Below are 21,598 nucleotides of genomic sequence, written 5' to 3'. Positions count from 1 at the left end.
TGCGCTGCGAAGGCCATTTTCAAGGTAGAGACTCTTGTTACACCATCATAAGGCTTTAAAGAGCACTGGACTATTAGATGCTATAATTAATCTGACCTGCAAACCAGAAATCCTCACAAATGTATATTCTGTCGACATCAGATGGAAAAACATCTGTGGCATGAAATCAGCATGAAGGTCTGACACCTGAACTGCATTTGAATGAATAAAACTCCAACTTTATCATTCTATAGCACATAAATTAAAAGCTTCAATAAAATAGTAAAAACATGGATCAGCCCTACAGTCAAAGACAGAAATATGATTTTCAGAAGCTATGTGAACTGACATTAACTAACTCCACTCATGAAAAAGACCTTGGGCTGTCCTTCACTGTAGTTTTTTTTTTTTTGTAAAGTGATGAAACAGTTTCTAACTTTGAGAACGCACACACACGCCTTGTGTGAGCTTCAATATGATAGAATAATACTGTAAATTCGATGAATCATGATGAAATTAGACTGACTGGTGGGTGACAGTAGGCCAAAACTGAGTCTAAAGCTAAATGATAATTCATTTAAAGGAACTGTTTTCCTTGTTCAACATAGTGTTATTGTATTATAAGTAAAGATGTCTCTGTTTTCATCAATAAATGGATATATGACCAATGAGCAGATCTCAGAAAATTGGTGTAAATATTTAAGGCAACAAGTTCTTTGGGGCACTTGACAGAATACTTTTGTTGCACTATGATTATCTCAACAAGGACAAGGATGTTTTGTATGGTCATTTTTAAAAAGATGCTTTGAGGAAACAGTTGGGGAAAAAAAAAGTAAAAATCAAACCTCTAAAAACAGTTTCCCACATGGAGAGCAGAATTGACATGCACCCCATGTTTTACACATAAGGACAAGGGAGGAGCTGCATTCTTCTCCCATTATATCTTTCATTATATTGTTATCATTATATATTTCTCTACAGATGTCCTCTATATTCTCTCTGCTGGCCACTTTCAATTAAAGTGTTTTACAGTACCATGAGAATAGAGTGTACAGTACATTGACCCACAGTACAGACCACACACTTTATCTAATGAGATAAACCTACAGTGTATCTATCAGTTGTTGCCTAGAGGAGGCGTATTGTCGCTCTGTTTCTTTGGTAAATAATCTCTGTGGAAAATGATGCAGTATTTACAAGGTGACATTAAGGCAATAAGAAACAGCTAGGAAGCAGTCACATATTGTAGCTATTTCTACTGAACTCTATCACTGTAACAATAAGCTATAGGACATTTAGATAAGTCTCTCAGCATTAATATAAGAAGAAGGTCGACAGTTAAAGTGCTTTAAAGATGATAAGAGAGATGGAGATCCTGCAGAGATGAATATAGCACACACACACACACACACACACACACACACACACACACACTAACACAGCCTCTAGTTATCAGCACACAGATGCACATATAACACATATACATGCAAGATGCTCTCTAGTTTCTATTCTGACATCTATCCCAACAAACACTCTAGACTACCTACACGTGAGTTTAAAAGCTTAAGTGTTGGATGTGAAGCTAAAGTTTAAGACATCATGATATACAAGAACTAATGTAACAGGGAAAAAAAAGGGAAACTTTTCCAACACTTAGGCTTTACTCCTTGTGCTACAGCCCTCCTTACAGTGTTGTAGGATCCTACGGAGTATTTCGGAATAATATGTTTGCACACAGGCAACACCAGTTAGTCCTATAAGGAGGCAGAGCAGACAGACAGACAGACAAAGAGAACGAGAGGAAGAGAGAGAGATGGTAGGAATTGAAGAAAAGAAAAATGTTTGGTCAGAGAAAGCCCATGCTTATCACCACTGTCTTCATCATCATCAGCAGCACAATTCCAGTCACAATACATTATGATTATCATCATTTAAAAAATCATCTAAATCTTAATAATTAGAGTAAAGTACACTTCAGCTGCCTTGCTGTCAAACACAGGCAGACTTAAAGGGCCAGTGCTCACATATTCAATGTGACAGAACAAGGTTTCAGAAATCGGAGCTCTTGAGTCGGGATGTTAGTTAGTTTGTTGGTTTGTTGTGACATCAATACACTGAGCCCTTTGCACGTCGCGGCGGCGAACGAGGCCCTGCGGATGGAGTCTGTTCCAGAGCCGTCCCATAGTGCTTTGTGCCATACTCAGCTGCTGACTTGGGAACAGTTGTGAAGGTCACTTTCATTGTAATCTCTTACAGATGGATTACAGATACCTGCTGTTAGCAACATAGTCCGCTATTTGACTCCAGCTCAGTAATATAAATAAATTAGTTTCAGTTACTTTTGGGTAACTTTACTTTCCAGCTCTGCGAGCAGCGACCTGGTCAGCTTCTGGATGCCATTGTGTTTGATATCAGAATATAAGAACGGAGAAACACCAGAGAGAAATAAATTAGACTGAGGTCTCTGGCCCCGCCATGCCATAGGTGTGTCCCTGCCTTGTGTGGCGGGCACCATCGGCGAATCGGAGGAGGGGGGTGAAGGTGCAGTAGTCTGGCTTTCTTTGCCAGCGTGTGAACATGAGTTTCTTGGTAAAAGGTTCAGACCTTCGAGGGTTCGGGACGTTACGTTGGTTGCCCGAGCCTCGGCGGTGGCTGCCAGCCTTGGATGGAGCGTGGAGAGACGCCAAGGGAGTGAACTCAGAGAGCTGGCCCTTGTAGAGTTTATCAGCGTTCTGTATGAGTGTAAGAGAAGAAAACAGAAATATGGGGAAAGAGGGAGAGATATTAAGAAAGAAAGAGAGAGAGGGAGAGGGAGAAAGAAGGAGAAGCCAAGTAAAAAATACAGATGTAAACATGTTGTGGAGGCTCTCAGGAGAGCAGGTGGAAGAGATACATGGTGGAGACAGTGTCATCCCAGCTGGCCAGCATTTAAACTGTAAGATGTTAAACTATATGGCCAGAAGTCTGTGGACAGGTGGTGAATTTGTTTGTTGGTGATGTTGCTGATTAATCTGACTCACTTTATGTTTTTAGATGCTTCTTTATTTACTCAATATTTAGCTAGTAGCTTCTAGCAGCTGCAAATTAATTTTCTGGCTACTTCAACACTTCTTAAGCTTAAGTTCAGATGTTTTGGAGTTGAGGCGATAGCTGTCGCTTCAGCTAAAGGGACAAAGACCAAATGAGCTTCTGCTACAGACAAGATAATTTCCTCTGTCAGTAACCTGAACCTGCAGTAGGAGTGACTCTGCCTTCCAGACAATTCAATTGTTTATATATAATTTAATTAATACAGTATTTCATTGTCTTTAATCTAATTAGCCAGCTGTGATGATAATATCCTGTCCACTCTGTTCAGACACAAGCGATACAACCCAAGCATATAAAGTACATAAAACATGAGTGAATAAATAAATATTTAACATCATACACCACCTTGAGCTTACTTTTATGGAAGCAAAACATGCAGATGGAAACATGACAAATAAACATGCACCAACCTTCAGTCCCACTGTGAGTAAATAGTTTCTGCAGTAAGGCTGCAGTTTGTCACTAGGGGGCGCCAGACCTCCATGTGACAAAACACCCAAGTGCAAGTACCTTTTACCATACCTGAAGAAATCATGGCTCCTCAAACCTTTACAATCTTCACACACACACACTCACACACACACACACACACACACTATAACCCACATGTTAGTCAGGTACAACTCCCAAAGGTCAAATCTGTGAAACCACACACCACGGCAAAGTAAACCCATCACTGCAGGATGTTAACATTACCCTCCATTACCCAGACAAGCCATAACACACACACACTCACACACACACACACACACACGCACACACATGCAGCGGCAGGTTGTGTATTTTACCATGCTGAAGCCCTCTAGGCTTCTGTGACAGCTACTCCATCTAGTAAGGAGTCAGAACTCTGGTAGGCCATGGCCCTCTCAAAACCTCTATTATCCCTCACACACTGTGAACACACACACACACACACACACATACATACAGAGACGAACACATTTAGTGTGTACAACGCACACCCAAAAATACACATAGTCTAAACTCAGTGTTAAAAGAAGATTGATCTCTAAAACAAAGGTCATACCACAGTAAGACATCACACATCATGTGCTGCATTTACACTACAGGCAGAGGAAAACAATATGAGTTTTGTTGCTCTGCATGTCTAAATCCAGATGTAGATGCAGTAGCATGCAATCAGACTGGTTGACAAGAGAGAGACACTGCATGCAAAACAGCGGAGGGAAGCAGGTAACAGGATATAGAGAAAGGAGAGAGAAGGAGGTATTCTACAGTTAAAAGACAGGAGGAAAGGCATGGGGGTCACCTTAGGGAGGAGGGCTGGGTTAGAAACTGATTCTGCTGGAGGTCTGAGACAGCATAAAGATGGTGGAGGGCTCTGAGGCAAGGCACCGGCGCTTAGTCTGCTGAAGAGGAGAACCACAGGGAGGAGAGGAGGAGGAGGAGGAGGAGGAGTGAAGGAGTCAGGAGGTTAGAGGGAGGAGTAAACAAGAAGGGTAAGAAGTCAAAGGCTCTGAAGATCTGTCTGATCTTTCAAAATGCCTTATGATCAAATTATACAGCTGTTAAGGCTGAAAGCAGAAGTTCTTGTTAGGCTTCCTATGAGAGGCTGCTTTCATAAAGGAAGTCCTGACATTTACAGAAATGACAACATCAAGTTTGTCTTAAAGGATCAGATAAGTAGGTTAGTTATCAGCTCCCCACAACCACAGTTTTTAAGAAAGTTAAGGGGAAGGAGAAGTTTAGGACATGGAAAATATATGATCGTTCAGGTAAAAGGTAAAAAATGTTCAAACCTCACTGCAAACAATTAGAAAACAAACACATTCAGCAAGTTATACATCTACTTTCTTGATTTTCTCAGTGCAACCAAGAAAGGCTGATATCACCACACTCTGCTATCAAATATAATCATCCAGGCCTGCTCGAAAGTCATCAGCTATACTGTGCCGGATATTAGTCCCCCCACCCTGTGACATTACATTAGATCCTAAAATAACATCAGTGCTGCACTAATCGTCTCATTAACTGACTGGATTTCATAGCCTGGGACAGCTGGTATTACAGTTTTTTGCTGTTTGAGTACAGTATTTGTACTAGATACTGACTGCCTTGTGACTTCATTATTTCTGAGCAACATGTCACTGTTTGAACATCTGTGGCTGAGAAGTTGATTCCTGATCAAATCAAGCAGTAAAGCCAGCTGCTAAAAACACTGATTTATCCTTCAATAAAATTACTCTAAATCATCATTTAGTTTTATGATCGATGTCTTTAGTGTACTCAACTCAGGAACTCTGGAATAAATCAGTTCACATCTTGAAAAAATGTTGTCTTTTGATTTTTCTTCCAACGTCTGTTTTGAAAAGCACTGTATAAATAAATTCTTTCATAGCACAACAGACACTCCCAGGTTCTGTTTAACAGTTATAGAGGTTGGTTGTATTTATAACTCTCCTTTCATGCAGGATGACCAGCGCTCCACCTGGCTAAATCTTTGTAAGGTGCTGGCAGCATCAATGATAAAAGAGATTTCCGCACACTTAGATCTCTACAGTATTCCACTTTAATTCTCCTTTTATAAAATATTTTAACTGTTAATGTAGCTGGTCTGGATTAGAAGTAAAAGAGCACTGCACACAAACAAACACTGACTTACATTGAACAGAGCAGGGACGTAGCCAAAGCCAGCGTACATCTGCTGACCCACAGTCATCAGTTAAACATTTTATACACTGCATCATCATAATTAACAAAGAGTATTATGTTGTTTTTTTTCTTTAAACCAGATATTGAAAATGTTTTAAACCACTTTTCAGAGTGGCAAATGTTACTCAAAGATGTCTTGTTCTTGATAAACAGCAGTAGTTAGAGGTAAATCTGTGAAATAGACAAAACAAGCAGGAAGTGCTGCTCTGCCTGTGTAAACTGAGCTTACGTCTTCAGAGTTGTTAGCATTTTTATTAATATTCAGTATATAGAAAGAGTGCTTCTTTTTATTATGGTAATTATTTAAAAAAAATACCTTTAATAACTAGAAAAGAATGGAGTTAGGTCTGAAAATGCTACAATTTGGGATGCATTTTTATTACTTTTTACGTTAATGCTGGAACACTAATAGAGGTGTAAGGTGGTTACACCTTGTCAACTTTATTGACAATTAAGACTTTAATTTTCATGTAAATATCGTACGTACAACATGTATATATAACTATAACTATGTATGTGTTTGTACCCACCTGAATGCGTTCAGTAGTGGTGGGCCACAGCGCCCTCCAGATGACCTTCTTCACAACATCTGGCAGCAGACTGGCTGTAATCAGAAGGATTATGCTCAGCCAGGCCGGACCACTGGACAACATCTGCATGAACACATAGTACATCCTCTGGTAGTTGAGGAAGGGCCTGAGAGGAGAGGAGACAGCAAAAATGTTTCTCTCATTAATTCAATACAACTTTATTACAGCAACTTTAAGCAACTCATAAAACCATAAAAAACAAGCCTACCAGATGATTCCGCCCCACAGCAGAGAGAAGACCACAAAGAAAATCAGCGAGCCCCAGATGACAAAATGGTTAATCCAGGTCCAGTAATGTGTATCTAGAGCCAGCTGCAAGAGAGAGATGAGACCAGTCAAATGTTGAATTTCATACTGTAGCTCACTTTCATGATACCAGCGAGCTTTAATCCAGCCTTGCTTGGGTGCGTCTGTGATTGCAGATGCTGTTTATAGTCTGGGTGAGTGTGAGAGTTGTGTACCTTGAATGTAACAGTGAAGACTAGCACAGTGAAGACCAGTGTCCCAAACGTCCAGTTTCCAAACATCTGAAGAAGCAAAATGACAACAGCAGCTGTTAGTGACACATTTCAAATGTAAGGATGTTTAATGTCAAAAAAAGTTGTCTTTGAATGCCATACGTGCTGTCAAATTAGTGAAATAACCATGTGGAAACAGAACAAATTCTGAACAAGAATTTATTTAAATCTTCTTTGGTCTGTGTAAATATAGAAAATATAGTGTACTGATTGCTAAAATACCATCTGTACACCTGGCATTAACATGCATGATGGCTGACATGACTGTAATCAGCAGAAATTCACATGTAAATGCACTGAGCACTCACTGATGCTCTGATCATTCTAGAAAAGTCTGACCACATTAACAGGTCTGCTGTTAATATGGTACACTGAGATAAACGCAAGTGCACATAATCAATAAGGAATCAATCAATCAAACAGATGGCAGGGTGCTCGGATAGCAACATTCAGGTGAGAAATAGTTCATCAGATGACAGATGGATGGGAAACAGGTGATATGAAGCGTTTTTAAGTGACTTAAATATAACTAACCTGCTGGGAAAGCATGTTTAAATGTGCTACATGAACCATTCATAAATTATTATTAGCTGTGTAGTTTTGAAACAAACAATGAAGTAAACATATTGCAAAGGCTGCCAACATGAAGCAGAGCAGTTTTAATTTTGAACAACACTAACTCACAATACCACTGAAATATAGGACAGATCCTATTGCTGCCAGTCATCCTGGTCTCAATTTATAGTAATTTTACAAAGGTGTCATATTAACAGCTATATGGAGAATATTTAATGTCTTAAACACATTTCACATGTTGATTCTACTTAGTAGAAAAGACTACAGTATATAAAAAAAAGGTTTCCATAATTGTCTTTTAATATTAAGATGACAAGAGCCCTAATTGATCTTCAAGCCCAACACTTCAATGTTCTCTTACATGATGTTTATTTTAACAAGATTTTTTTGCCAAAAATTAAAACTTTGTCATTTTTATTTACGCTGTCGCTTTCTTACATGTTGAATATAAGAGAAAGAGTAAGAAATGTGATATATGAATAAATAAAATTAAAAAGAACATGCAGAGGAGCATGAAAAGATACAACTTATGCTTTCAAAGGCCACCTGAATATGTGGTGGTTGTAATGAAAAATAAAATGATGACAGCGATGAGTTTTAACACATGATGATCTTGTGGATTTACAATATAAGCTGTTACAAATGCCAAGACTGGCCAGCCTGGTGGCTTCAAAGTGTTTGGTTACTGCTATTATTAAAGCAGGCTTAATAAGATTTGAGATGCTTGTTTGAAATACTTATTTTCTATGACTATAAACTTAAGTAAAAATCAATAACACTAGGCAGCTATTGGCCGAGACAATTTAAATGTGACCTTGTTTGTTAGCTAGTTTGCTGACACAGCAAAAGCGAACCATGTGAGTCTATGTGCAAATCAGAGGAATGCCTGATTTTGCTTAACGTGTTTAATGTTAAAATGAGAAATAAGACAGCACTGTAACAAAGTGTTGATTGTGTCCCTTTATTATTTTGGTTACTCTTGTAATATATTCCAGCAGGCTGTTACTTTGACTTGTTGGTTCCTGATAAAATCCTTCCTCAATTACTTTCTGTCAAATTAGGTTTTATGCATCATAAAGACTAACAGAGAGAGAAAAGAGTCATTTAAAAATCCTCAATATGATAAAAAGGAACTGCGTGAGGCAAGAAATGATTTTCTTAAACAAGGTTACTTTAGATGTTTCTAGAGGATGAATGCAAACAAATATTTTATACGTAAATACATGAAGAGTGACACTAGAAAATGAGATCATCAACTAGGACCCTCAAAACTGTTGTACAGACTTTCTCTAATGTATAATGTATATTGTAGTTGATGGATTCGCATATGACCAACTACATTTCAGTGTTCTGAGCCCATTAACACTGACAAAAGCACCTGGCACCACAGAACAATTTTAACAATACTAATTTTTACTTGATGTACTGTTTTTTTTATTGTTCTTTTACTTTTTGTAACACTTAAAAAGCATCAGATTTGCTTCCTGTTGCATGAAAACATCACTCTTTGCCCTCCACCTTTGTCATTTCTTTACAAATAAGCCTATAAATAGTCCTGATGGTCCAGAGAGGAACAGCAAATGTGACAATCTTCTTCTACTCTAAAAAGGGGCACCATCAACTGAAGAGGAATTAGATTAGAAAGATGGCTAAATGTCTCAAATGTCATGTAATGGAAGCAGTAGAGCAATTACATTTCTATATTCATTCATTCCCTGCTTTTAACTGAAGCTGTAACACACGGCTGTCTGCCACACACACACACACACACACTCAATGTAAGCTAAGGTGATCACTACATTACTGGACACATGGTTGTAGGGAAAAAGGCGGGTCACTACACAAAAGCCTACAGTTGATGTGTCTACAGCAAGCACTAAGAGATGTGAGATGAACGGTGAGCGGATGTCAGGTGGTTTGGTATCAGACTGTGTGACGGGACAAAACGGGAAATTAGAGAGATGACAGAAAGAGAGACAGGGACAGGCTTACCATCTGTGTGTTGGTTGTCATTAGCTGGGAGGAGGAAAGAGAAGCAAAAAGAAAAAGCAACACAAAGGTAAGAGGAGAGGAAGAAGAAGAAGAAGAAGAAGAAGAAGAAGAGGGCCAGAAGAAGAAAATCATAATAAAATGAACAACAGTTTTGTGGCTGGAGAAGAATAAAAAAAAAAATAAATTAGATGCATAAACAACTTAAATCAAGCAACTCAGAGCAGTCCAAAAGGTTTCTGGGAAAGTAACGCTGTTTGAGAATGAAAGAGAACGAATAGAGAACACAGAGGAAGATGGTGGAAAACCCGCCATGCTGTCGTGTCTTGGATGTGAATGGGAGAACATACAGTAGAGTAAATACTGTATCTGGTATGTCATATGCTGTATATTCATGTAGTAAGAAGTAATTACTAGTGAAGTTTAATTAAATATAAAGGTAATTAAGATGAGAAAAGCTGCCAGATAATTTAAAGAACGCTGAGGATTAGCTGGTATTTGGATATGGTTCCTGCTACGTTACTTAACACAACACACCTTTATGTTACTTCATGCTACAACTTGACAAATTAACTGCAAGAAACTACTTATGCTTACTAATCTTCAGCTATATATAATATGGTGTGTTATACAGTAGTTTATAGTTAGCATCAAGACATTGTGGTCTAGAGAAATCAATTTATAGACAGGAATAAAAGAGTTTTCACTGTTAAATGAATATGCCAAACTACAAGTGAGACTGTGCTGAATACTGAGTTACAATCAAAGTAAAAAATAAATAGCTGAAAGCCAAAAATAAATCTATCAGATGTTACATTTTGGGAAATCCACTACCAAAGCAACTCTGCATCATTCACTAAAGGCTACAGTTAATACACATTGAGTTAAAAAAAGAAGATGATGAAAAGGTGACAAAGAAAAAAAGTTTCTGGTCTGTGTTAATTAATAAACATAAAACCTCCCAGACAGAAATGACAAGCAACAAATATTGAAAATATGCACACAGACAAACTGAAAGAGGAAATTAAAAGCCAAATGTGTTGTCTTCAAGTATGCAGCCTTCAGTTTCAATAAATATAAACGTCCAACATCCATGAGTTTCAATGACAAAATGTGCTACTTGAAAAAAAACCACAGAGGTGCAGAAACATTTTAAAAATGTAAACCTGGAAGTATGGCCAGCAGATGTTTCTTCATAAACAGCCTGTGGATATTTTTACTTTGGATAATGAAAATCTTGTTAAAACACTTTAAAAATATCTCATTGACTGAATTACAATCGGCTGCCATAGACACGTAGGTGTTACCTGTCCGTTGCTGGTGAAGGTGGTGTTGTCAAACAGGAAGTAAGCACCGAAGAACATCACAATTGCGTCATATACTCCCAGCACAGTCCAATATATGAAGATGGGCCACCGCAGCAAAGAGTTCTTAGCGATATCTCTGTGGAGGTAAACAAAAGATAACAGTAAACAGTATGAGTTCCCATCCCTAATATGAGTTACTACACATATGATGATCAATACTACACTAGTGGCCTTTGGGAGGACCTTAACCAGAAATGACTGTAATGGGATATTTTGATTTAATTTAGTATATTATTTATATGCATTAATTCATGAATAACTCAACTAGGCATCATAAAAACATCAATATGACCTGGTATAATTTATGCATCCTCTGCAGCATCAAAACCTTTGTCCATGTTATTCAACATGCAAATTATCATTCCCTCTCTGACTTTTCAGTCTGAGAGGAAAAATGCTCCGTCTAGTCATGTGACGCCTTGAATTTTCACTTTGTTTGAGCTTTGAACGAACTAAACTCGAGCAAAGTTTAAGTACAATGTTTCTGCCCCGTAAGGCCTGATCTGCATTAAGCAGACGTCTTCTTTGCATGAATGTAAGATCAATAGATACTATAATGTTTGTGCCGGTAGTCAGATATTTTTTTTAAAGTGCTGTTTTTGCATTTGGAAATATTGTTTTTCTTGTTTGCCTGCATTTTTATATCAGTGATTCTGCAACCATTGTAAGTAAAGAGTCAGAATGGAGGGTATTATGACTGAAAATGACTGAAATCTATAAAATAACCTAAAAGTTAAACATTCATGTGTTTTTTTCTTGTTTATGAAGCTGAAATGAACTCTGCATGTTGGAGAGCGTCTCTGGAAGAATCAGCTGACTTCAGCGGCAAACAGGCAGTTCATTCTGTGCTGTTGTTTACGAGTGGATTGGATCACTTAAACACCCTGAAAATTGGTGTCATGAGAGCTTGTTTTCCTGGTGACGAACAGTTAAAAAATTCTGAAAGAAGGAGAGCGGATCTGGCTGTTACCAGATGACAAGCATTTTATTTGCTCAAGTATTTAATCTGGAAGGAGCGAGACATGAACCACACTTACCTGCTCCTGCTGGGCTGCTGGCAACTCGTCAGTGACACTCAAAGCAAAATATACTCACATGTACTCGTCGTCGTACATCATATACATACAGACAAGGCAAATTTTGTATTTGTAGACTGGTAGATATCAACACTGACCTATACAGAGAGGGGTCCTTCTTCAGGATGTCCATGTTAATGTGCTGCTCTATGAGACTGTAGAGCAGAATGGGCAGCGAGGTGAAGCTGATGTTGTACAGAGTCAAGTAGGCTGTATCATAGAGTGGCTGGGGATGAGGACAGAGAGCAAAGAGTGAGTCATCTTTTATTTTATTCTTTGATAAGTTGCTTATTTTGTGTACTTGTATAATTAGGTAGGTGTGTGTGTGTGTGTATGTGTCTGTCTACCTGTTGTGAGAAGCCACAGAAGAACTGGTAGAGGAACTGGGGGAAGATGAAACATACATTCTGGGAAGAAAAAAGGAGAGGAAAAGCAGGCAGCGGGTCAGTAGTTGTACTGTACCGGTGATTAGTGTCTGATAGAAAGAAAGAAGTTTTGTTTCCATTTTCTTTCTGTACAAGCTAAAAAGAGAATAAACTCTGACAAATGTTCTGTGTTTTTACTCATTTTACTATAATTATTGGAGACAACATATAAAGGGTTTCTGATTTTTGATTAAAGCCTATTGTATAGTTCAAAATCTCTTGAACATTTCTTAAAATTCATTTAAACATACTAACTCTTCCACAAATACCACTATGAGAAACAAAATAAATACTTAACTAAAAGTAAATATTCAGAAAGCCACAAAACCCACAATAATCCACTGTACATGTAATGGGCTAATGGACTACCTTGTAGAAGAAGTATTGCACAAGTTCAGAGATGCGTATGTAGTAATAGTGTCCATGGACAAGCAGCATCTTCTTGAGGTGTTTGAATTTCGGGATGGCATAGTCACTGTTCCTCACTGCCTGACGACCCTCCTTACCCATGATACCTGTAGAGACACACAATGTTTGTCATTAAACTGACGCAGTCATTTATAGTGAAGAGTATTATGGCAGTGATGACAGTGATACAGCACATTGGATTTGAAAGTGCTGACTTTCAGCTATAATAATGTTTGGATGAAGAGTGTAGGACTCATGGCCCCAAGGACAATGTACAAAAAACAATCCTAAACAGACAAGGAAACAAATTAGTCTTTTATAACCAAAGTGGATGCACTTGACTGGTTGTGTCAGTCACATCTTTCATTTGAAAGAAAACCAGAATAAAAGGCAAAAATCCCATAAAACAAGTAAGATTAGGCACTGATGTCTGTGGGTCCAAGACTTCAGACAGTTGTACACTGCAAAGGTCACAAAGGAGTGTAGCCTTTTATTAAATTTAATGCAGGATGGGTGAAACTGCCAGAATACTAACCGATGCCAACATGAGCCTCCAGGATCATGCTGACATCATTAGCTCCATCTCCAATGGCCAGCGTGATCGGGTGCTCCTCGGAGGCTTTGATCAGCTTCACAATCTAGAAAGGCAACAGAGAAAAAGTGACATCTTTGAACTCTTACTGTAGCTTAATGCATCAGCACAAAGTATTACTAAAGGATGTGGTCTTTGATTTTTAATTTAGCTCCATATTGATGTTTTTGTACCTGCGCTTTCTGGAGAGGCGCCATTCGACAGCAGAGCACAGCGCTGCAGTTGCGGCAGATTTCTAGGAAGATCTCTTTGTAGTTCCCTGAGTTTGAGTCCTCCTGGCCGGGCCTCATCACTGCAGAGAGGGTGGCTCCATCGATGATCAAACCATAGTCAGTGCAGTCACTTGATAAACTGTACGCACACAGGAACACTTGTCAAATAACACTCTGTACAGTAACTGCATGATGGCACTCAGTGAACTACTGTCATCCTATTTTATGCTCAGTATTAATTCATTCTGACTGTAACCACATTAATATTGTGGGAAATAGTCAGTTACAACACATTTTCTCCCCATTGTTGATTTATTGCAACAGATTAAAGGCAAACACTTTATTTTAGTTCAGCTCAAGTTACTAGATATTTGCTAAAAGGTTGGCAAGTTGGAGATCTGACAGTGTCTCTCACAAACACACATAGACATACCCAGAGAAGGTGTCCCTGGTCATGCCTCCATGCTGCCTCAGGACTGTCCTACTCAGGTCAAACAGGACATCGTGAAGGCTCTGCTCCTCGGTGCGTTTGGTGGTAAGCTCCAGAATCTGGGTGTTGCGGCGAAACAGCTTGCTGGCGTAGCAGGTAGCGGCCGCCGTCTCCATCTTATCACCAGTCAGGACCCACACCTTCATGCCTGCCTTGTGGAGAGACTCGATGGTGTCTGCTGCTTTTTCCTGGAGCCTGTCGTGGAGATAAGTAGAAAAAACACAGACAAAGAAAAGAGAGAAATTTCAGTGGTTGGCACACTAAATTATTTATTGATCAATAACAACAATAACAGATTCATACAGTTTAACAATACTCGGATCATTTTCTCTCTGCCTCTCTCTTCACAGGACAAGTTGACTTGCAAAACCCTCTGGGTTAACAATCCTTTTTCAGCTTGCACTATAATTGCCTTAGTAGTGAGTGTGTGATCAGAGGGTTGAATTGCCACATGCCCTCACTCAGTCTAGTTCTCTCTGAACTAGGGCAGCACTTGTCTGGGTGGCAGCACGCACAGAATCAAAGGTTAGCGCTTTGGGCTATTAGGGGTGCGGACATTTGGACATTTAGATCCAAAGAGTGCATAAGTGTATTCTGGGAGGTGGAGATCCCTTAATCTTTAAAGTGCTAAAAGATACTAAAATATAAAACTAAAATCCCAGAATGCAATGTGACTTATTTTCAGTACTTATTTTGCAGTACAGAATTACAAGCTGTACTGCAGTTATTGATATAAGCAACATAACAAATTTGTACTTGTTGTGTCAATGACAATGAAGGTCGGTTATGGCTGAAAGTGGCAAGAACAGACCAAAAGGAAAGACTGGATGCATTGAAAGAGATCCTCTACCTGTCCTCCACAGCAGTGGCTCCCAGCAGTATCAGGTCTTTCTCAATGAGGTCGTAGGCCTCGGCCAGACGTTTGTCCCGGTCCTGTAGTGCCAATTTGGCCCCGTTCAGCAGGTGGCACACTTCCTGGTACTGTTCAGGACTCAGAGGTCGATAGGCAACACAAAGTGTCCTCAGACCCTCCTAAAGAGAATCAAACAGGGTCAGACTGATATATTAAGGAAGAAACAATAGAGAAATTATTCACAGAGAACTTATTCTGATCAACCTTTTAGATTTTGTGTCTGAAATGTGCTTTATTTTGTTTGCAAGATTCTAAACAAACAGCAAAATATAGATATTGGCTCCGTTTGGGTTCTGAATGTGAGTGTGTGGGTTTTAGGCGGCAACAGCACTTTCTATTTGAACCTCACCAGAACACCCACCACAGAATTGTTTGCTTCCACGGAAAGCTATGTTTTATCTGCAACTGCAACTAGCAAAGCTTTACTGACCTGGTTTCTGCTACCGCTTAAATTCACTGCCTTTAGTTCATCTTTATGGGTAAACGGAACTAAAAACTCCTACATCTTAGATACTCCTATACTGCTACAACCATCCAGTGATATTCAGTTCTGCATTTTGAGAGTTATTTTGTGATGAGGTTTCACAGTTAACCGTTTTATTATGTGTCCATCCACTCAACCTGTCTACTACCTCAGTTGGTTATTTCCTACATTCCCAGGAGAATTTTGGACATCAAATGAGTGTAAATAAAGATGATATTATGTTAATGAATGAATGAATTTTGTGGCTGTTAATAAATTCCAATGTCAATGAAACTACAAACTAGAAACCTCCCTGAGCTCTCTATGGAAAAATACAGAACGACTGTTTGATGGAAGTGGGCCATGCTCCACTGATCGACTTCCTGTTGTAACCATGGAAACTTGCTGTGGTCATGTAACTGTGGAAACCACCGAAGTCACACAACCTTTAAAATACACCCACAAGGTGAATCTACAGTGTCAAAACTGTTCCAAGAGAGAAATACTGTTATTTTATGGATCTATAGTATAAGGGAATGAGAGAGTTTGTGTGTGTGTGTGTGTGTATGTTCTCACCACTGCGTTGTGCTCCACCCGAGCTTTGACCTGATCCACCTTGCCTGATATAACCTTTGGGAAGATGGAGGAGTCTGCACCTTTACAGAACAGATAGAGCTCACCTGTTCACACACACACACACACAGAAAGGCAAAGAAGAAGAGGGGGATGTGTGTAAGAGAGAAACCACACACATACGGTAAACCCAACCATATACAACCATATTAACAGTTTGGTTTGTATTACCAGTGCTGGCTCTGACAATGACGCTCATCCTCCGTCTGACTGAGTCAAATGTCAAAACTTCCAGCAGCTCAAACCTGATAAAAAAAATAATATAAATCACACAAACAACAGTGAAAACATCCTATACTGTAGCTGCATTTCAGCCTCATATAAACATTTAAAAATCTATTTTAATGGATAGTTTATATTAGTTCTGAAAATGCTGAAAAGTTCTGTTTTCAGCCAACACTAATTTACATGCCTATATATGATGGAGAATATCTGAGATCATGTCTGTTCGTCTCTGTTCTAAATTTATAGCTCGCAGGGTTGCTGGTTTCGGCAGTTACTAAGCTGCTCATACTTGCTGCGGTAGTGACATACATCGGTTGCTAACCAAATTATGTAACTATGGTAACATGCTGAAATTGTAAACAAGCATATATAAAAAAGTGAGAAATTACCAAAATTGATAATCTAATCAGAGGTGACAAAATTAAACATCATAATATATTATATTAGATATAAATAACATCTAAAATGAATGAAAAGCTGGTAGATATGAAACTATTTTCTCCAAAGAGAATTGTTGCCGCAGGTTAAAGAGATAAACAATGTGGTTTTAAAGGGACACACTCACCTCTCAATCTCATCCTCCCTATTCAAGATCTCCATGTGACTGTCCTTTAGTCTCAAATAGGTGAAGCCAAGCCTGAAGCACAGAGCAACGCACCATTATTGGAAATTGAGTGAGTTAACTGGATGAACTGGATCTGAATCTATCACTGGCATTTTATATGTGTGTGTGTGTGTGTGTGTGTGTGTGTGTGTGTGTGTGTGTGTGTGTGTGTGTGTGCTTCACCTCTTCATGCCCTCCACCAGAGCCACCTCGTCCGGAGATGAGGAAATGTAGAAGGAGGTGGATTTGCCTTGGTGGATGCCGTGCTTGATCCCATCTACTGTCTCCTCCTCCTTCACCTGCACCGTGTGGCACAAACACAGCGCCCGGAAAAACAGCTCTTCGTGCTCCTGTGGAGGACGACGAAACACTGTGTTACCCTCATGCACACACACACAGACACACACACACACACACACACACACACACACACACACATATAATTAAATTCAAACTGATGCTATGCTCACCCTGGCCCCGGGACCTGGTGACGTGTCTATCATGTCCATGCTAGCTGCACCGGGCATCACCTAGAAATACAAAACACAAATTAAATATAAATATGATGATATTAACATGAATAGAGTGAATATGGGGTTTTTAAAATATGATACAGCCACAATTACAACTACTAATTAATTTAGTAAGGATATATGAATAAAAGAAAGCTAAACATATACAGTATGTATATGCAGGGTGTGCAAATAGAAAATGGAAATAAGTGAAATTAGTCTTCATTTGTCTTATTCAGTCAATTTATAATGATGGTTGAGCTAATTATGACTGTTGGACCCAGTCTGTTCCTGTCTGTGTTAGCTGGCACTGACACTCAGGAGATAAAATCTTACAATGTGTGCTGTTAAAGGTTTCCAATTGTGTGTCTTCTGATCAAGTCATTGCTGATTGTTCTCGTTACAATTTTTATAAACAAGTTTGAGAATTACTACTGGAATCTGGACCTCTGACATCACAAGTGGTCACACAATCTTCACCAACAAGTTACATTTGCTGAAGACTATGAGATTTGGTTGAAAGTTAGAAAGAAACAGTGTTTGTTTGTGGAAACAGTTGCTATGTGTGGAGTGGCTTTCTAGGATTTTAATAATCTTAAAGTGTGTTCCCTGCTTAACCCCAGAAATAAAGATATGAGAGCAAATAATCATGAGCATCCATCCATCTATCAGGTCGTTACCTGTCCGTTACAGATAGCATGAGGTACATAAACGTGTCCGTCCACACAGCACTCTATGAACTCCATGTTGTTCTCTGTCAGGGTCCCCGTCTTGTCAGTAAACACATACTCCACCTGGAAAGAGAGCAGGATAAGTGTTAGTGTATGTGTAACACTACATTAAAGATGGAGTGCAGTTGTTTGTATGTTTTCCATATGCACTGCATCAGAAAATGCGAGCTAGAGATGAAGTTTACAGAATGACATCACTGAAGACAACAGAAATTGTGGGGAAAACACATGTTTTGACTATAAAATGTGTTTGCATGTGTATCCACCTGTCCCAGTTCCTCATTCAGGTCTGAGGTGTTGACCACAGCTCTCTCCCCCAGCTGTTCGTCAAACATCTCGTCGTCCCACATGATGAAGTAGGAGCCCAGGAACTTCTGCATCTCCACGGTGACGTACATCGAGACAGGAATGATGTAGTTGAAGAGAACCATGAAGGCCAAGAAGTCTGTGAACGCCCTGATGACCTGAGGAGGAGGACGAAGAGTGTGAGACGGTAAACAGGGGATGAAGAAATCCTCTTTTCCCAGCTTGAAGGAATGCAATTAAAAGACTTACGATGTGTCTCTGTCTCTCTGTCTCGGTTCTCTCGTTGTACCAGGGCTCGTCTCTGTTGGGGTCTGCCTGCCACACGTATTTCATCACCGTGTTGATGAGGGCTTTGCTGATAAGGATGCACAAGTAGACCACCAGGTAGGCATTCATCGACCTGCAGAGAGAAACAACAAGCAGCTAGTGAAACATTTGTTCACAATCATATTATATACTCCTGTTTCAGACAGTATGTGGAGCATGATCATTCTACTTGATACGTAAATTTTCCCTGACAGGGAAAAGGTTCTGATATGACCGAGTTGGCACTTTAAAAAAAACAAGCAAACATGGACGCCTCACGTCAGCCCAAGTCTGTCCTTCAATGTAATTAAACCCAAGTTTAATGGTCATAATGTAATTTTGTCAATGCACAGTATATTAAAACCTCATACGACCAGCTCAGTTTTCATACAACCTTTCTGAGTTATCAGATGACATGAACGCTCGCAAGTCCTTAACATGGGAATCTTTCCGATCCTTCCCTTTCATCTGACATAGTGCAAACACAGCATAAGTAGCAGCTATCGAGATAGAAGCATTACGACCTTCAACAGTGGTACAAATTCACAAAAGTAGAAGCAGCAAGTTATCACAGTAAAGAAAGTATAACACTCTGTATTTTCTTGTAGCCTATAACTAAATAGTTTGGAAGGAAAATGAAGCATACATTTATTTAACTCTACTTTCTCTCAATACCAGCACAACCTGATAGCATCCTGTATCCCTTTATGGCCTAAAAGGTGCCTGAGACTTTAAAAAACCCTGCAAAGTTTCTTTACGTTTAGAGGACTGGATCAGGTATATACCAAAGCAACGTGACACTCAAACTTCCCGGCATTAATTCTCACACTGGACACAATAAAAAGGGACAAAAAGAAAAATGCAAACAGGCGCAAATAAACAGAAGATTCATCATTATAACCACATATAGAAACTAAGTAAAGCGCATAGATTCAGGAAGACAGTGTAGATCAGTTCCACATGTAAAAGCACAATAACACACTGTATTTATCAGAATAGATACTTGAATAAAAAGGGAACAGCTGACACAAGTCGATGACTCGAAGCCAAGTCCATTTTGGCGAAAGAAAGACAAATAAAATTCTAATGAGTTAATCAGACACACTGTATCCAAGTGTAAATGTAATCCACCTACAGTCAGTCATATCTACAGTACAGCCAATCTAGATACAAGATGCATGTCAATGCCAGATGGAGAGAAACGATCCAGTGAGTGCTGAGTGAGAGAACACAAGGATCTTCAGTCAATGAATAAATGAGGAAATGAAAAGTGAACAGATGGATGGAGGGATGGGTAGAAAAATGAAAATGATTATCTAAGCCAGTGTTAATTGAAGAAAATTATTCTGCCAAAGACTGTGCAGCGTGCGTGTGGATGTCAATCAATGCTAACAAGTTCTCCTCCACAATTTATTACACATACAGTACATGGAAATGAGAGTGACAGAGAGCTCACTTTTCCACTGCAGACCGCTTCTGAGACTTGGACTGGTAGTTGAGAGCCATCTTGGTTTCCATACCAGTGTAGATGGCAACCGCTAAAGGAAGAGATAAAGGTGTTTTAATTGTTTTTTTTTTAATGGTGATAATACTACAAATGCGTTTTTTCAATATGTGAAAGCAGAGGTGAATGGTATTTTTAAACATTTTAGTGTATTTCATGTGATATTACCATAGATGTACTCAGTGTTCTTGAGTGTGGCTCCTCGGAGAAGCAGATTCTCTGATCCTAATGGCCTGAAAACAGAAAACTACTCAGTTAGACAGTTTGGGACTCATTGTGAGAAATTTATCCCAGAACACCTTTACCCCTTAATATCAAAATGCCCTGTTTGAACAAGAAAAAATGTGTGTTTCTGACATTAACATTACATTGTACCTTGGATTTTGTTTTTGTGTCTGTAATCTATAAATGAATCATATCATATCATAATGACTGAATATGAAAGAAACCAATTGGTGGTGATTAAATTAATAATTACTGGGAAAAGTGATAATATTTCTGATATGTTAGGAGTTTCCTGCATTGATTTTAGATTACCTGGCAACTGGCTCACTGTCCATGTAGACGTTGATACGCCCCACAAATCTGTGTAAAACAGAGGTAACAGACATGTTTCAGACATTTATTTAAGAGATATATAAGAGAACATTGTTCAACTGTGTGTGTGTGTGTGTGTGTGTGTGTGTGTGTGTGTGTGTTGTACTGACTTGTACAGGTCTGGTTGTGGTTGTTCACATTCTATCGTAGCGTGGATAGATTCCACCTCCTTCTCTGTGTTGTAAGCTTTGGTGTCCTGAACTGCATAGTATGTCTAACACGGGAGAAAAATATAGTAAATCATGACAGACAATGATGGATAAAGGGAAAGACAGAGGTAGGAGGAACATCAGAAGAGAGAAGTAAGACAAAGATAAGATTGGAAGTGAATTAAGTGCTTAATTAAATGAAATTAAGTGCACATTAAACACACACACACACACCTTATGGCTGCTCTCTCCGTCCAGACTAGCTGTAGTAACAAAGCAGGTCCCATCATCTCGAGACGAGGAAAGGAGGATGAGATCGCAGGGAAAAGTCTCATCTTCTTTCACATAGACGACATCTCCGACCTGAGACGGACACAGAAATAGAGCACAGAGAGCTGGAGTGAGAGATGGAAAACAAAGGCACAGTAATATACACTGGATCCTCAGTAAAACTCACATAGACTGTAACCCTTTTAAACCCTTTTTCCTTGTTAAATTTTCTAATTTCAATATAATTCAACTTGATGATTCAAACCAATAATTTGCAAGTATTTGCACAATCAACTTTATTTGCACTTAGACTACATGGTCAAATTTGTCTCTTCCCTTTGTTTGCTTTGGTGAAAAGATGAAATGAAATGTACTTTATCTATTGACTTTCCAATGAGGC

The 21,598-nt window shown here is 39.1% G+C and overlaps 1 protein-coding gene and 1 long non-coding RNA gene across 6 annotated transcripts in view; one reads left to right on the top strand and one right to left on the bottom strand.

Annotated features, from left to right (window-relative positions):
- Nucleotides 1-21,598, bottom strand: part of atp11a (ATPase phospholipid transporting 11A) — a 53,067-nt gene that overhangs the window by 1,562 nt on the left and 29,907 nt on the right. The window contains exons 6-32 of one of the 5 annotated variants that reach the window (XM_044345029.1): nucleotides 21,163-21,291; nucleotides 20,890-20,993; nucleotides 20,720-20,767; nucleotides 20,351-20,415; nucleotides 20,135-20,216; nucleotides 18,622-18,772; nucleotides 18,333-18,530; nucleotides 18,016-18,129; nucleotides 17,294-17,353; nucleotides 17,007-17,173; nucleotides 16,785-16,856; nucleotides 16,166-16,239; nucleotides 15,938-16,041; nucleotides 14,836-15,017; nucleotides 13,929-14,180; nucleotides 13,457-13,634; nucleotides 13,227-13,329; nucleotides 12,653-12,798; nucleotides 12,206-12,265; nucleotides 11,957-12,084; nucleotides 10,723-10,858; nucleotides 9,419-9,442; nucleotides 6,794-6,859; nucleotides 6,541-6,644; nucleotides 6,273-6,438; nucleotides 4,340-4,436; nucleotides 2,628-2,711 (exon numbers count right to left, since the gene is read on the bottom strand). In XM_044345029.1, coding sequence (XP_044200964.1) covers nucleotides 4,359-4,436; nucleotides 6,273-6,438; nucleotides 6,541-6,644; nucleotides 6,794-6,859; nucleotides 9,419-9,442; nucleotides 10,723-10,858; nucleotides 11,957-12,084; nucleotides 12,206-12,265; nucleotides 12,653-12,798; nucleotides 13,227-13,329; nucleotides 13,457-13,634; nucleotides 13,929-14,180; nucleotides 14,836-15,017; nucleotides 15,938-16,041; nucleotides 16,166-16,239; nucleotides 16,785-16,856; nucleotides 17,007-17,173; nucleotides 17,294-17,353; nucleotides 18,016-18,129; nucleotides 18,333-18,530; nucleotides 18,622-18,772; nucleotides 20,135-20,216; nucleotides 20,351-20,415; nucleotides 20,720-20,767; nucleotides 20,890-20,993; nucleotides 21,163-21,291 — 2,991 coding nt within the window. In that variant the 3' untranslated portion in view covers nucleotides 2,628-2,711; nucleotides 4,340-4,358. Of the gene's footprint in view, nucleotides 1-1,487; nucleotides 2,712-4,339; nucleotides 4,437-6,272; nucleotides 6,439-6,540; nucleotides 6,645-6,793; nucleotides 6,860-9,418; nucleotides 9,443-10,722; nucleotides 10,859-11,956; nucleotides 12,085-12,205; nucleotides 12,266-12,652; nucleotides 12,799-13,226; nucleotides 13,330-13,456; nucleotides 13,635-13,928; nucleotides 14,181-14,835; nucleotides 15,018-15,937; nucleotides 16,042-16,165; nucleotides 16,240-16,784; nucleotides 16,857-17,006; nucleotides 17,174-17,293; nucleotides 17,354-18,015; nucleotides 18,130-18,332; nucleotides 18,531-18,621; nucleotides 18,773-20,134; nucleotides 20,217-20,350; nucleotides 20,416-20,719; nucleotides 20,768-20,889; nucleotides 20,994-21,162; nucleotides 21,292-21,598 lie in introns of those variants that run through there. The other 4 variants (XR_006400950.1, XM_044345027.1, XM_044345031.1 and 1 more) reach the window with 4 other exon arrangements.
- Nucleotides 505-14,820, top strand: LOC122976513. The gene is made up of 4 exons (XR_006400951.1): nucleotides 505-588; nucleotides 10,447-10,452; nucleotides 12,660-12,664; nucleotides 14,808-14,820. It is a non-coding gene; the product is annotated as an uncharacterized LOC122976513 (long non-coding RNA).

Source organism: Thunnus albacares, chromosome 24 (assembly GCF_914725855.1).
Source record: "Thunnus albacares chromosome 24, fThuAlb1.1, whole genome shotgun sequence".
Classification (NCBI taxonomy): Eukaryota; Metazoa; Chordata; class Actinopteri; order Scombriformes; family Scombridae; genus Thunnus; species Thunnus albacares.
The sequence above is the reverse complement of the archived record's forward strand: the minus strand, read 5'-3'. Positions and strand labels throughout refer to the sequence as shown.